This window comes from Glandiceps talaboti, chromosome 20, assembly GCF_964340395.1.
Source record: "Glandiceps talaboti chromosome 20, keGlaTala1.1, whole genome shotgun sequence".
Taxonomy (NCBI): Eukaryota; Metazoa; Hemichordata; class Enteropneusta; family Spengelidae; genus Glandiceps; species Glandiceps talaboti.
In genome coordinates this window covers 7,586,280-7,602,169 of record NC_135568.1, presented here as the reverse complement: position 1 = coordinate 7,602,169, position 15,890 = coordinate 7,586,280, and the positions used below count along the sequence as shown (strand labels likewise).

At 38.3% G+C, this 15,890-nt stretch overlaps 2 protein-coding genes across 2 annotated transcripts in view; both read right to left on the bottom strand.

Moving 5' to 3' along the window:
* Positions 1 to 791: 791 nt before the first annotated feature.
* LOC144451025 (interferon-induced protein with tetratricopeptide repeats 5-like) lies at positions 792 to 3,616 on the bottom strand. The gene is made up of 2 exons (XM_078141784.1): positions 3,506 to 3,616; positions 792 to 3,050 (listed from the first exon to the last, which is right to left on the bottom strand). The coding sequence occupies exons 1-2, from the start codon at positions 3,614 to 3,616 to the stop codon at positions 792 to 794; spliced, it is 2,370 nt and encodes a 789-aa protein (XP_077997910.1).
* Positions 3,617 to 13,055: 9,439 nt separating this feature from the next.
* The window catches only part of LOC144450835 (uncharacterized), a 2,952-nt gene continuing 117 nt past the window's right edge, over positions 13,056 to 15,890 (bottom strand). The window contains exon 2 of the mRNA XM_078141573.1: positions 13,056 to 15,042. Coding sequence (XP_077997699.1) covers positions 13,929 to 15,017 — 1,089 coding nt within the window. The 5' untranslated portion in view covers positions 15,018 to 15,042 and the 3' untranslated portion in view covers positions 13,056 to 13,928. The remainder of the gene's footprint in view (positions 15,043 to 15,890) is intronic.

Sequence of the window (15,890 nt, the reverse complement as noted above, 5' to 3'; positions counted from 1 at the left end):
AATTACTCGAAGACCCTTATATTTATATAATACATGTTTCTAAATCGTACTGTTCCATTGCTGAACTTGAAAACTTAGAATTAGTGATTGCAAACATTTGTAGAAATTACAATCGATAATTGGAAGTACAATCTGTTGTAACTTTACAGTTTGTTTATAAGATGAAAAGAAATAAAGAAATCCATGTAAAAACTATCATGTTGTTTTTGAAGTACTTGTATATAACGCTATTGTTTGATTACTTTCATAACTGTCAGTCGCGAGAGGTCAGGGGTCAGAGATTGATGACGACAGGCATTACAGAATCAACATTTGACGTTATCTGATTGTGGAGGCCCTAAAACTCTGAAATCGAAGCTGAGTTTGCCAAAAAATAGAATGTTCCGCACAATGCATACATGCATTTGAGGTTTGCTTAAAGAAACGAGCTATAGGTTTTCGCGAAAAGTTAATTATGCAGAGAACAATTACAGCTGGATTTTATAACCTATAACGTAAGATCAAGAATGTGCCTCTTGTAAATTGAACCTTGACATGCAAAAATCAATCAAACAACAGACAAAACGTATGTTTATTTGTAAGTATGATTCACATAATGTGTTGAGAGGGTTAACATACTGAATTCGTTCATCAGAATTCTGATAATTTGTTATTGTGTAAGCTTATTTTCGCTTTTAGAAATTTGTCAAGAATGTGTATACTTGCCACCGTTAACTCTATGGCATATAATTTATAACCCTTACAGCTTCTTATTGGTGATTGTTGAGTCAATTTGATTATTTTCGTGGGAATCACTTTGAGATATGTTTGTCAAACTCTTTAACTAACTTTGAAACTTTGATGACGGACCATTCAGCGAGAGATTCTAACTTTACGAGGTGCGTAATACCATCGATTTGAAGTTTCTCTTCGTCCCCACACATGGCTGTATTATGTTTATGTCTGTTGACAATATCGTACAGAAATATCAAATTCTTATTTTCGTTGAAGTCATACGCTGGTTGTATTTCAACTAAAGCATCAAACAAGGCCATGTATTTTGATCTGAAGCCAGTCCAGCCATAACCACCCCGAGGTGGACTTTCAAGTTTTCTTTGTAGGTCTAAGTATACCGAGGAGTTTGTATTCTTGATATAGATAAATGAACAATGGGATTGTTTGGGACCGTATTCCCTGTCTTGAAAGTCGGCCATTACACGATCAAGTAAATTCCTGGCTTCTAACAAAACATCGGCACATTGAATAACATTCGGCTGAGCATCCGCAAGAAAACTGACGTACTTGTTATACAAATCGTGTAAATACAGCACAGCGGGCATAATAATGTTGTTCTTTGCCAAATTGAGTGCATTTATTCGCTTGTCTATCTCCTTAGCACTTATCTTTCCTCTGTATCGTTGAATCAAGAATGGTTCTTTCCTCGACATCGAAATTACCTTAGCTAAATCTTCGAACCAGCGTTTCTCGTATTTTGCATCATCCGTACACGTTCCTAATAAAGTGATTAGATTCTCACATCCTTCAAGATCGTCATACTCTGCTGAACTTGAAAACTCTAACCTTGCTTTATCATTCATACCTAGCCGTGTATATTCTCTGCCTTTCACAAAATGGAATTTACCTTTCAAACGGCGATATTCGTCAATATCCGTCATTTTGATTAACTCTAAGTAGTCGAATGCTTGGTCCGGAGCTACACTTTTAATATGTAGCTGGGCTAATTTCACTGTCAACACTGCGTTCGATGGGTTGAAATCTGCGTCCGAAGATTTCAATTCATATGCCTTGTCATAGTGAAAGCACGCACTGTCAAAATAGTTGTTCTTACTATAGACCCATCCTAACAATTCTAATGCTTTGTCATCATTCTCATTCTCTGACACTTTCCTCTGCATTTTCTCAGTGATTTCTTTTCCAGCTCTGATTCCACCAAAACTATCAGGTTGGATTTTTATTGCCTTTTTATATTGCTCCATCGCTTCACTTGTCTTACGGAGTTGCTTATCAAGAAATAAACCAAAATAGTAAAGCGCACCTGCCTTATCGTCTTCATTTTCGGTCTCAACAAGTTGAAAATATAATTGTTTGGCCTTTACAACATTACCTAATTGAGAATACATGTTAGCCTGATCACACTTTGCACGAAAATTGCTGTTGTCGGCCTCTATGGCCTGTTGGTAATACTCTAAAGCTTTCTCAAGATTAGCCTTGCTTCGTTTACCTGGTTTTTGCTTGTAATATTTCTTAGTGTATACACTACCAATCAATCCCAGGGTAAAGCTGGAATCGGCTTCAGAATCACGCGCCTCTTCAAATAGCTCAAGGGCTTCGTCAAACTTTTCTAACTTAAGAAAGGCTTCCCCAACTCTTTGTACAACTACGAAATTATTTCCATCAATGTCGAGTGCTCGATTGGCTTCATATTCTGCCTCAAGGTGCGACCCTTTCTCCGCCAAAGCTTTGGCAAGAAATGCTCGTGCTAACCCATGTTTCGGGTTCACCTTTAATATGTGACGAAGATTTTGTTCTATCTTTGTAACTTCACCAACACCTTGAGTAGGATTATGCTTCTTCTTTTCAAGAAGTCGAGTATACCCAAACAACCAATCGACATTTGATGGAAAGACTATCAACGCCTCTTTATAGCTCTCAATACCCTCTAGAAATTTTGATCGACTAAACCACTGAAAAGTAAAAGCCTTTATGGCTTTCAAATATGCTTCTGCCTTTTTTGACAGGGGTGGGTGTGCTTCTAACTCTTCGATTAAAGGCTCGGCTTTTTCAATCTCGCCAAGCTTAAAGTACACCCATGCTTGATCTGCCAGGAGGACAACCTTATACCCAATAGGTCCATCGTGACTCGCATCTTCCCTCAAGTCACTTTCGTTTCTCTCTAATGCATCTTCAATCCATTCCAAAGCTGCTTGGGGATCCTTTAAGTTGTTGTCTTTGAGATTTGACATATACAGGTATGCTTTCACTGCCATAGCTGGTACTGTCATCTCATCTGGATTGTGTGCTAAGTGATGGTCTATATATTCCATAGCAGTCTGCAAATAGATAATACATTGGTTTCATGAAAACTCTAATAGTTTTAAAAGGTTGGTTATTTTATGAGATATTTGTTCATAATATTTTGACATTGTTACATGAAAACAAAATATGTAGTTAATTATAAAGTGATAATTATGTAGTCAGTGTGAAAATATTTACTATCGGAATAATTGTCCTTTGAAAGTGATACGAAAGAATATATACACAGACAGACAGTCAGACAGACAGACAGACAGACAGACAGACAGACAGACAGACAGACAGACACACACACACACACAGACAGACAGACAGACAGGCACACAGACACACAGACACACAGACAAACAGACAGACAGACAGATACACACATACAGACACAGACAGACAGACAGACAGACAGACAGACAGACAGACAGACAGACAGACAGACAGTAAATAAATAAATAAATAAATAAATAACTGAATATACCTTAAAATCTCTACCACACTTGTCGTCTAATCTCCACATAAAATGACAAGGAAATGCTTCTAGTCGTTCTTCATATCCAACACTGCTCGCAATGGAATCCATATCCGCCATTCTTTTTTGGGAAAAAATAAAAAAATGGCGTTCCTTGATTCTCTCTTTTCCAAGTTCTTGTCCGGTGAGTTGTAGTCAGCAAATGATAGTATGGCGGAAAACAAGCCACGCGTGCGCCGCATAAGTGTCGCTGCGACATTGTAGTTTTATGATAGAGTTGTGCGTTACCAATCTGTAAGAGCGTTTTATTTGTTCACTTCGAAAATATATGTACATTCGTTCAGTACTTCTGTGACAAACGCCTGAAACAATACCCCATCATCATTGTTACTGTCTTACAGGTTGACCGATGTAAAAATGTTAAGATTTTGACATTTTCAATATGAATTCTCAAAGCAAAATGACTCTTACCTGGTTCCTCTGGCCCCTCGGTATGAGACACTCTACGTTAATGTGACAAAATTGAGGTAGGCAACTCTGCGGATAGCTGTGCACAGTCGGAACAGGTATGCCCAGTGTACTGATAACGCTGTCCGTTGACGTGTGGGTTTATATGCATGTACTCAGCCAATAATAGTTGGAAAATAGTATTAATACCAGGAAGTACTCAATTTGACATGCTGTATATCAACTTATCTGTTTGTCAGCATTGTTATACTTTGAATTCGGTTGATCATTGATTTTTGTAGTGTGTCGTCAGGTCTTGTGTTCGTTCGGTACCAATCCACGGCATGTTACGGCTGGGTGGGGGTGTGAATCGATAAAATTGAATGAATTGATAAACACAATTTTAAACGTCAACCTTGCATTTTTAGCAACAAAATGATAAAAAAATCAATAATTTGAAGAAAAAAATCCGCAAATCATGCAATAATTTTGACCCTATCAAAAAGCGAATTACGTACAAGAGTAGCTGTTATGACATTGTAGTTACCTGGTTGTATTCTTAGCAACACATTCAATTACCTGGAACTCCTATTCATTATTATAATGTATTCTACGTAGACGAGTTGATCTCTTTGTCACGTGGTTCTGATAATTTGCATATTGACCCCAATAAGGACAAACCCAAGTACAAATCATACTAATGAGGTATAGTTCCACCGACAAATTAGAAAATATTAAACTTTTAAAAATTAGAAAGGCATTTATTTCGTAAAATAGTTATGTATTAACACTATCGCTATGGTATCATCTATTACTGCTACCATGGAAACAAATAAGGTCATTTCAGGTAAGTGAACCCAAAATACGCAGAACACAGAGACTACATGTTACTTACTTTCATTTTGAATTCTATGAAATCTAGTAGATATAGAGTACCTGAAATTCATAGAATTTCTTCTATTTTGGTCAGTTCTAGTAATGAATTAATCTCCTCTGTCTTTGTATATTCTTTTATATTTGTCGTATTTGTCGTACCATAGGCCTGTGGCCAAAGTACAGAAATAAAACATACATATTTTTTATGAATTAATCTGACGGTCTGTTATATCGTCTACATGATGTGTTTTAAAAAATTTATATTATTAATACTGGGTTTGATATCAAGCACTGTGTAACGTTTTTCTACTATCATTTCATTATCATTACAATTTTCATTAGAAGACTTACGTCAACTAAAATCAACACTTCTCTTACAATTAAAAGTACTTCTTGTATCTCTAACTTGGGAACACTTTAGCTTTAATACTCCAGATCAAACGAACGAGTGTTCTTGCGCATGCCCATTTCGTATACAGTCGAGGTAATCGGACTTTGGGTTATACGTGTACGGAGGTGAAGTTATTAGTCGTGTGAGGGAGCATTCAGTACAAGGGGAGGGGGGCAGGGGAATGGGGAGGATCACCTTTTACAAATCGGTTCCCGAGGGAGGACCATATTTCAGAAAATTGGATTACGGTAGGGTCATATTTTACTTAAGTGACTTGTATTATCTGGGTTTCCATTATTTTGTGATTTTTTGCATCCCATTGCTACCACCGGTTCTATATCCCACTGTTGCCACATCGGTTAGGGTTAGAGTTAGGGTTAGGCTTAGATACTCAATCAAATCGCTAACTATCCAGTGAACCACTAGTCAGTTGTGATGTGATGTGAGGAAAGAAGTGGGTCTCTCAGGATTAAAACGGGAAAAGTTGGGTAAGATTTTAGAGGTAACGTTGTGGACATGTTGTCCTCGGTCTAGACAATGTTGGGAGTGTGATAATATATATATATATATATATATATATATATATATATATATATATATATATATATATATATATATATATATATATATATATATATATATATATATATATTACGGAGTTAATGTTCTGGCTCTCAGCCAATGAGATTCCAACACCTTCACACAAATTCACTGTGGGGTGACAGGTGGGAAATAACCAATGCCGGTAAGACTTTCAAGTGGTGGCAGCGGTGGGATTAAGTCCCGTAAACAATTGATTCCGGGACTAGTGTCATTTTCCATGTCGGGCAGCATTTAAACAATGGTTTTGAATATTATAACAGGGGAGGGTCATATTTGAAAGAAAGGGAATTGAGGTGGGCTCGCTTTTTAAAACGACAGAATTGGGAGAGGGTCATGTTTAACGCGACAGCCCGAGTCTGATTTCACCTGACCCTCTCTCCCTTGTATAGTAGTGAAGGCTCCCTTAATCGAAGATAATCAATATTGACCCGGAAGTTAAAATAACTAGGGTTGCGCAACTTCATGACGTTAACGTTGTTATAAAAGCAGATAAAACATAAGTATTGAAGTAATGTAGCAGTTCATACTACGGTGTGTTCAACAAGTCCTCGTAAACGATTTGATCAGGTAAGACGAATTACAAAAAAAACACCTGTTTCCTTCCTGGTTTATTTGGTGTTAAACTGAAAGATACGTATATATTGTTACGTTGTAGGGTTGCTTGATGTAGGTGTCGGTGTCTGTGTCTAAGTATATTTGTGGGTGGGCGACTGCAATGTGCAGCGCAAATAACGACAAACCTTCCAGATTCAAATCTTAGTTAGACTGCTGCTTTCCATGTTGTTTGTGTAGTTTAGTAGCTGCCAAAATGTATATGTTGTGATATTGTTTGCTGGGATTAAAACGATTTTAGTGTAATTCTAGATAATGATTAAAGTCATGGTAGTGTAGACGTATAAGTTGTTATGTGAATATTCATAATTTTTACAGAAAAAGTATGTAGAAATCCTGAAAAGGGATTACACATGATGTATTTGATAGTACACAAAAAGGTTGCAGTTTGGTGGGTCGCATATTGGAGTCAGAAATCGTAGGCAACAGTTTAAATGGAAGTCACATGTCACAGTTTCAGAAGTCGTAGTTTAGCCCCGCAGGTGATACCAGAGGCCAGTTCTAGATATGTAGGGAGGTGCGGCCAATACTGCCAACCCCAGACCCCTAAAAATGGCCATCTCTGGTAGGGATCCGCGGCCAACACCGCCAACCATTACCCCAGACCCCATTTGACCAAAAAACAATACCCCATTTTAGACCATTGCAGGTTTTGAGAACATCAAATTTTTACAAAATACATTTGTAGTGTAGTAGTCCCATATGGAGGAAATGGTGGAGAGCAAGATGTATATTCCACTCGACTTGTATTTTTCCCCTCAAGATGCAACATTTTGGGGCCATTTAATGGCACAGTTATAGTTTGGTAAAGGACAATGGACAACCTTTTAGACCAAGCAAAATCGAAAACAATGTAGATTGGACCGAATTGTAGAATATTGTGTTCGAAAAAACATCTGATTTTAGACCAAATGGCTAGAAAACGTAAAGGTGACATATGTAAGTATAGTCAAACAGGGAGTAGCCCCCCCCCCCCCAACACAAACACACTGGAGTTTGTCAAGTCTCGCATGTCTTGTGTGTTGTAGTTTGGCAAGTAGTAGGTCGCACATAGAAAGTCGCATATCGCATTTCTAGAAGTCTCAGGTCGCAGTTTTGAAAATCGTTGGTTACGACGACTCGTACCAGGTCTTCTGTGTAAAACACAAGCTTATGTATACAAGTATGTGTGTGTGTGTGTGTGTGTGTGTGTGTGTGTGTGTGTGTGTGTGTGTTGAAAAGGTATTTACTGAGAATGTTCCTCTAGCAACAGACAACAGTTTAAGCCATTTATTTTTAATTTTACAGACTGATACACGAATACCTAAATCTACGTGGAAACTGGTTTTAAGCAATAAAATCAACAGTGCACATACTGTCTATTTTAGCACAAACCTACATTGTTCTGAAGTAGTTGTGTAACATGGCCTCGATAGAGTTCTACAGAAATAAATTAAAGGAATATCCATCTCATTTCACGTGGAATTTAGAAGAGGATTCTGAATGTGACTTTCAGGTACGTGACTTGTATCACGTGACTTTCGATTTTAACATCAATTTCCAAAGATATGTTTTTTCTGGTAAACGTGACGTCAAATAAAGAACATGAATTTTAGGTGACTGGTAAATTAATAAACTCCCCAGCCACGTGATCAGGTGATTATGACTAACAAAAACGCGGCTCAATGTACATGTCACTTTAGTCTAGATAACGTGACTCTCAGAATGTGACTTTTAGAGAACATGGTTTCCATGACGTCGCTTTAGAACACGATAAGACGGAAGTATGGAAATCATGTATATATTATGGGTCTGATTGATGCCTTTCCGTTACACAATAATTACTGAATATGGCTTGCAGTAGAATATTCGAGGAAAAGGGCGGTCTATACTGCGCATGCGATTTGTAAATATTGGTATTTGCTTATTTATTTTATTTTATTTTTACACATTCCAACTTTATATAAAGAGGGTTGGAAGTCATATTGATAAAGCTGGGTAGCTTCTAGTCTAGTATCTTCCCGAGCTCTCTTATCTGTAGTACACAATGAAACATCTTTAATAGCAATACCTACACGGTAGTACGTATTGCAATGATGCATACCTACTATTAGACTGGTATAGGGGGTGTGTCCTATTATACCGTCGACTATCCATATCACATATTAGTTTGACATGCACACACAATAGACCTGTTGCCGGTTCCAAGATGCATTGCGCGTCTCTCCATACAACGCATGTATGGTGTACGCGCTGAGGGGTTTGCACACGCTACTCAGCGGGAGGGAGGGTTGTCACCTGGGTTCAGCCGTAAAACCCCTCTCTATCATTGATGGCGTTTAGTCTTTGTTATATAAAATCACACATAATCAAAGAAGCCAACATGTCTTTCCTTCCATTTCCTGATAAAAATGTTACTTCAAACATTAAAAAAAAAACAAGACCAACTGTAACACCATAAAAGCCAACCTCTCGCGCAATGCATCGTGGAACCGGAAAATCGACCATCGACACAAATCATGTAAAGTATGTATGTAACATTTGATTATTTCCAGAATCAAATGAACAAGATTGATCGACATTTACATGATACTCCAGACATATTGCCGGTACCATTCAAGACTCTGAAGGGCTATATGTATGTTTGCAAACTCACACCGAAGGGTAAGAAAAATTACGCCAGCGCACTCAGGTGGTTTGAAGAGGCACTGAGGGACAATCAAAAAGAAATGGAGATTGGTCGCAACGACGGTCCACTCGGTGACAAGGTCGTCATTCTCACTAATAAAGCACGGGTGCATTTGGAGCTGGGAGAGTTTGACAAAGTAGAAAAACTCATGAAAGACCTTGAAAGAATGGTCGATGACAAATCGGACAACCAACGTGCCTATATTAATGCTCACAGGGCCGTCGCTCTTTTTCGTTTTGGTCCCATGAAGTTTGAAGAATGCATCGCAACGTATGAAAAAGCGTTAGAAACATGTCCTACGAACTGTGATTGGTTGTTTGGATTAGCACTTGTAGTCGGCAGGAAAGACCGTTTTGACAACAGGCGTACACAACGATCAAGATATAATCGTCGGACAACCACTTGCGAAGAAGAGATTCTGTTACGTCGAGTCATCAAGCTAGATCGGAACTATACAATGGCGAGAGTCTTCTTAGCTGATAATATTGCTTTGACTCAACCAGAAGAAGCAGAGTTCCAACTTCAAACAGCCCTTAAGTTGTCCCCGACTTCGACAGTAGTTTTACAGAGGTCTGGGCAATTTTATAGGAAGGCCGGAAAGCTCGATAAAGCGCAAGATTTATTGCACGGGGCTCTTCAACGAGAGCCACGGTCAGGTTTTATTCATCACCAAATTGGTTTGATCTTTAGACAAATGTATTTTCAGTCAAAGAAAAATTGTAGGGGTAAAAGTAGAAGTAATCCAACAGGCTTCTTACATAAATCTATTCAGAGTTGTGACAAAGCAATCGAGTATTCTGGAGGTAATCATTTCGCAGCGTCGTGTGATAAAGCCCTAGCGTACTCGCTGCTGGGGGATTTGTCCCAAGCAAAGAGCATCTATAGTCAACTCATTGATTTGGCAATCGAGAATGATAAAGCGGAAGCATACTTCAATTTCGCCGAGTTTTATAGAAAATTTGAAAAGGATGACAGAAGCGCGATAAGATTTTACAGACAAGCCTTGTCCATCAACGCCAACTCGCAATGTGGTCACAGGGCAGCAGAACAAATCATAAGGACGATGAATTTGAATCTGCGCAGAAATGAAAATGACGTCGATGCTCTTATCGAGCTTGGGTGGGTGTACAACAAAATGGGAGATATTACCGAAGCCTGTCGTTTTTACGAAGAAGCATTCGAAACATCAAATGACGATTCTATCGCCAAAATACTTGTTGATCTCTGTTTACAAAGCGGCAATGTTGAAAAGGCAGGTCGATATTTAACATATTTTCGTGATTCCGACATCAGCACTGATGTATCGTTGAAAGTTAAATATCACACCATGAAAGGTTCCAATTTGGAAGGAAAGGGTGATATTTGTGGGGCAAGACGCGAATATGCTCAGGCAGCGTCGCGTTGCAGTCTTGAAGGGTGTTCGAAATTGATCGATATTCTCAAAACTGTTCAAAATTACGACAAATTTGAACAGACGTGGCTTGATGATTGCGCCAGTGTTTCTAATGCTTTGTCTAACGATTATAGAGATTTCTTGACAACAGCTGAACCTTCATCAGCAGAATACATCAAAGAGAAAATAGACGAAATGAGATTGTCCTTTGATAGTATTTTTTATCCTTGTGATCACTTAAAAGATTTGTACCGGAAAGTTCTTATTTTACAGTCACAATCAGAGAAGGAAGATGATAGAGTTAGTAGATCAGCTGATGTGATCCTTGAAGTTCGAAATTTGCTAGATCGCATGATGTCAGAATTTCAAATTAAGCATTATAATCTTGATCCAAAATCTAATATTTGTAGTTTTTACTATATCAAGAATAAGCGCGACATCGCTACTAAACTTCGAACAAAGTTAGAGTCGAACTATCACTGGACCGATTTCAGTTCTAAATTTGCCTCGCTGTTTCAGTTTCTGATTGGAATCCAGCCTGGCAAAGACGTGGCCAAAAATGGCTGGATTCCTGATCTGTTTGAGATATCTAATCGCCATAAACATACAGCAGCTTTGCAGAGAACGGAATACGTCAACGGATTTGAAGTAGATATCATTGATTTAGCTAAGGAAGCTACGACGAAGGGAGCAACGATCGTGTATGAATTCAACAAATATTTATGAACACAAATATTTTATCCCAACGAATACGTATCCGGGGGTATTCAAATTGTAAGGGTACATACATGGGTATCACGATTCTGAAAAAAAAACACCACCCTTTGACGACATGTAGACTTTTTCTTAAGCATTATGTCGAGGTTTGACCACCTCTTAGAATGAATGCACCTACGACCATATTTGGACAACGCCAAGTTGCCGATTTTCAAATTGTTCCCACTTTTAGAGAACGGTAGTTTCTATGTTCCCAATTTTCACAATATCCTCAGACTTTTGTGTGATATATTATCTGGCTGAACGTAGACATTTGATTCTTAGTTTCTGATTGAAATGTAGATTTTTGATCCCTAGTTTTTGGACTTTGTAACGTTTGTGTTTGGATACACCTGTACCCTTTTACCTAACCAAGACCGCCCCCCACCTCCCATCGTGGGGGGTGGGGTGGTACATATTGAAGTTCAATGGAATGTGTGAATATAGGTCATGAAAATCGTGAATAGGATAGCAGGTATTATCATGAGCTTTAAACTTGATCACTTTTTTATCAAATGTACTTATAATAATTTCTAAATACTTTTTTGAACAAATATGATTTGACATGACTCTGTATATGTAGTTTACATTGCGTGAACACATACACACAGACAAACAAACACATACATACATACATACATACATACATACATACATACATACATACATACATACATACATACATACATACATACATACATACATACATACATTACAGCTTTCCACTACTGTACACCTGTAGCTGTTCTGCCATTTCCAGGCATTTCGCGAACATATGTTTAATAACGATACATGTATTTATAATGCCATCAGTGTGTTTGATTGGGAGACTTTTTATCGCCAATCTTAGAATCATGGTAACGAAATATGGAGTGTTCAAAAGTCTCAGCGGCACGAATAGTTGTTTCAGAGATCGTACTGAATAGTCATAACGTGTTACTAAATTCGTACATGTAACTGTAACATGCAAATTGCAAATAAATGCTTGTATCTGAATGTCTGTGTCAGCATGTGTATTTCTGTCTATCTATACCTACCCCTTTCTCTCCGTCTCTGTAGCTGTCTCTCTGCTGTCTGTCTGTCTGTCTGTATGTCTGTCTGTCTGTCTGTCTCTCTGTCTGTCTCTCTGTCTCTCTCTGTCTCTCTCTCTGTCTCTGTCTCTGTCTCTGTCTCTCTCTCTCTCTCTCTCTCTCTCTCTCTCTCTCTCTCTCTCTCTCTCTCTCTCTCTCTCTCTCTCTCTCTCTCTCTCTCTCTCTCTCTCTCTCTCTCTCTCTCTCTCTCTCTCTCTCTCTCTCTCTCCCCCCCCCCGCATTTGGTTGGGAATTAATACATAAATCGTAAATGTACTCAATTCAAATACTGTACACCGAAGTATATGGGTTTGCACCAACATTTTTACTTTCTGATTAAATAGAGTCGGGTAAAGGTACAAAATGTACAACATACGGATTGTAAAATTTCCAGGCAAAGTGTTTCGAGGTTTTTGGTTAAATAGCGGAACAACAATTAGACTTGCAAGTTATATCAGTAGAGGGCGCACTTCGGGAGATTACATTCCATCCAAATCATGTTAGTAGTACCTATATCCGTTTATGTATGAAGAAAGTGAATTATTTGCTGAAATAGAATCAAACAAGCGACGCATATGGTATATTTTAGTATAAAACAACAACAAACCAAAAAATAGAAATACGTGTAGTGAATTGAATATTTGGTATGTGTTACAAATACATGGACAAGTAATTTGACAAGAGTACTCCTAATATAATGTGTAAATATATATATATATATATATACAACATACGACTTGCCTCCAGTAAATGTATTACTGCGTTACTATAGTGACAGGTTAATAACCATGGAAACAAGCAAAAGTCTCCCCTGATCATGACTCGTAAGGACTGCCTTATACTACAAATGTTAACACTTTTCAACGACCAACATCTTTGTCACATTTGATACATATACCAGGCATGGATTACAAGTTAACGGTGACTCGCCATAGTGACACGGATATAGTTGTCTGACATGGTGATATCAATGAAAGTGTTGATAGAGTTCACATCTTGCACTTATTAAAGCGTTAAACGTGTAGTATATCACGTGATTAAATTGTTCGGTTTTTTGGAACCCCAGATTTAAATCAATCCAATATCTCTATCAATAACTCCGCTCCGAAGTTCAACATGATAATAGTTCATGTTTTGGTCTTGAGACATCAAGGCTAAGTCATCCGCGACAACATCTTGATTGGTGTTCTTGATGATGTCATGTACGGGGCGGTGAGAGAGACACCCTCCCTCAACCTATTGTCTATGTTTTCTTTCGTTTTTTGCTGGTTTGTTTGTTTGTTGGTATTCCATCGTCTACCTCATTGTAAATACGTTGGTGATGCACACGATATGAGCACTCTGACCCGGGCACTCTGGTTATAGGGCCCCAATTTCTGACCTTTTTTGTCAAGTAAAATCATGTATACTTATATACTATATGAAATTTGTTAAAGAGGAAAAAAATGTATACTTACATAAAACTTAATATTTTATTGTCCTATATAAGTTGATTTTTTTGACAATTTTGGGTGAACTCATGAATTACGTCATCAAATATATTACAGTAAGTAGAAAAACATGTATATTTTTTCAACTAAAACAAATTTTAATAACAGGATGTGGCTCACGTTCCTTTAAAATTCATCCTTATTTTCTAGTTGTACGAACGAGTTTTGTGAGTTGGCTCTGGTTTCGTTATAGCAGTGCTTCGCCTTCCTACGCAAAACTACCAACCACACCACGCTTGTCAACACCGCTGCACATATGGCGGCTCCAAATACTGCACCCACCATGTTTGACATGGTGTATACGGTAGGAGTGCGTTCGTTGTACTCCGAATCATCTGTTGTTACACCACACACAAACTCAGACTCTGCGATATGCCACATATTCTGGTCCTTCAAATGATGAGGTGTCGCACAATAGAAGGAATCAAAAAGAACCCTTGGATGGGTTGGCCAGATCTTCTTGATTTCCAGCATGTTACAATCGCACTGCCATGGATTGTTGCCAATGGTTACAAGGGCTGATGGAGATTTTTCCTGCAAGAAACTAGCAAGAGATGCTGGGAAGGTGGTAAGTTTGTTACTGTACAATCCAAGACGCACAAGTCGTACTGAATCTGCAAAAACGTCTGCTGAGACTTTTTCTAGTTCGTTGTAGTTCATATGTAAAGATGACAGATAATCCACAGGCTTCAGCGGAGGAAATTCCTTAAAATGATTGTAGTCCAGATATAGAGCAAACAAGTTTGGTAGTCCCTTGAAAATCCCGTCTGGCAGTGATACCAATTCATTGCCCGTCAGAGATATTACCCGGATGTTCATCATTCCATGAAAAGCTGTTTCGTGGATTTCTTTAATACCACAGTACGTCAGGTCAAGTTCGGCAACATTCGAGTAATCTCGGAAACTGTTGGCAGGGATGGTTCTAAAGTTATTATGCGACAACATCAGACGTGTCGCATTCCCCAAGACAAGTGGAATGTCACCCCTCAGATTTCGGCTTCGACAGTCTACTTCTAGTATATGGAATCGACCAAATGGTATAAAATTTGTCGTGTTTGCGTCACTTTCCTGAATATCCGAGGCCCCCTCATCATCATCCACCCAGAAGTAGTCAACACAGTTGCAGTCATGGTTACAAGGAATGGTGTAAGAAGCCTCTCGCGATGTCACCGGTACAGCCAGAACCGTCACCAATACGAACAGTTGTAACTTCATGTTTTGGTAGTAGTGTATCCGTTCTCTGAAGAAACAACGAGAGAAAGGATTGGGTCAGCAAAGTGTCAATTCTTTGAATATTTAGATGAAGTTATATTTATATTTGATTCATCCCAAATATAATGTATCTCGCCATAAACGTCAATTTTGGTTGCTTGATACATTATCATGTTTATATATATAATGGGAACGAGGCTGGTGCAACAGTTGTGTTTCGCTGATAGAATATGGTGGGTTTTTGTTTTTGTTGTTGTTGTTCTTCTTCTTCTTCTTGTTGTTGTTGTTGTTGTTGTTGTTGTTGTTTACATAGTATATACCCCTCCCCTTTATCGATATCAGAGTACTTCTCCATACGTCAACTGCGAACATTTAATTCGTGGTGTCGCGACTTGTCATTTCCTAGATACCTTTGCAACGCAATTAAAAAGACAGGAAGTCAATATTGAATAGGCCAACACTACTATTGTAGCTTAGTATTCTATCCTTAGAACTTCCAGCTCAACAAGTTAAGCTGTTCCCAGATCTGAGGCAACCTAAGATGCATTCACAGACAACTTTTTTCCAATTCTGCACGACATTTCGATTTATAGTAGGAGAACGTCAATAAGAAGACAAACAACTATAAACATAGAAGTTCACCGATAACTGTCACGGACATACATGGTACAGAAACTATGGGTGACAACAACTACACACAGTGTCAAATTAAACGGTACGCACACGAAAGAGTGTTGTGTTACCCGAAGCTAGGGTTACCTAGAACCAGGACATTGCGTTGTATCATAAACAACAACTTACAAAACTGCGAAGAAGTCATTGAATTTCATTTGTACAATGTATTCACATTTGTTCTATGCCCAGTTGAATCTACTT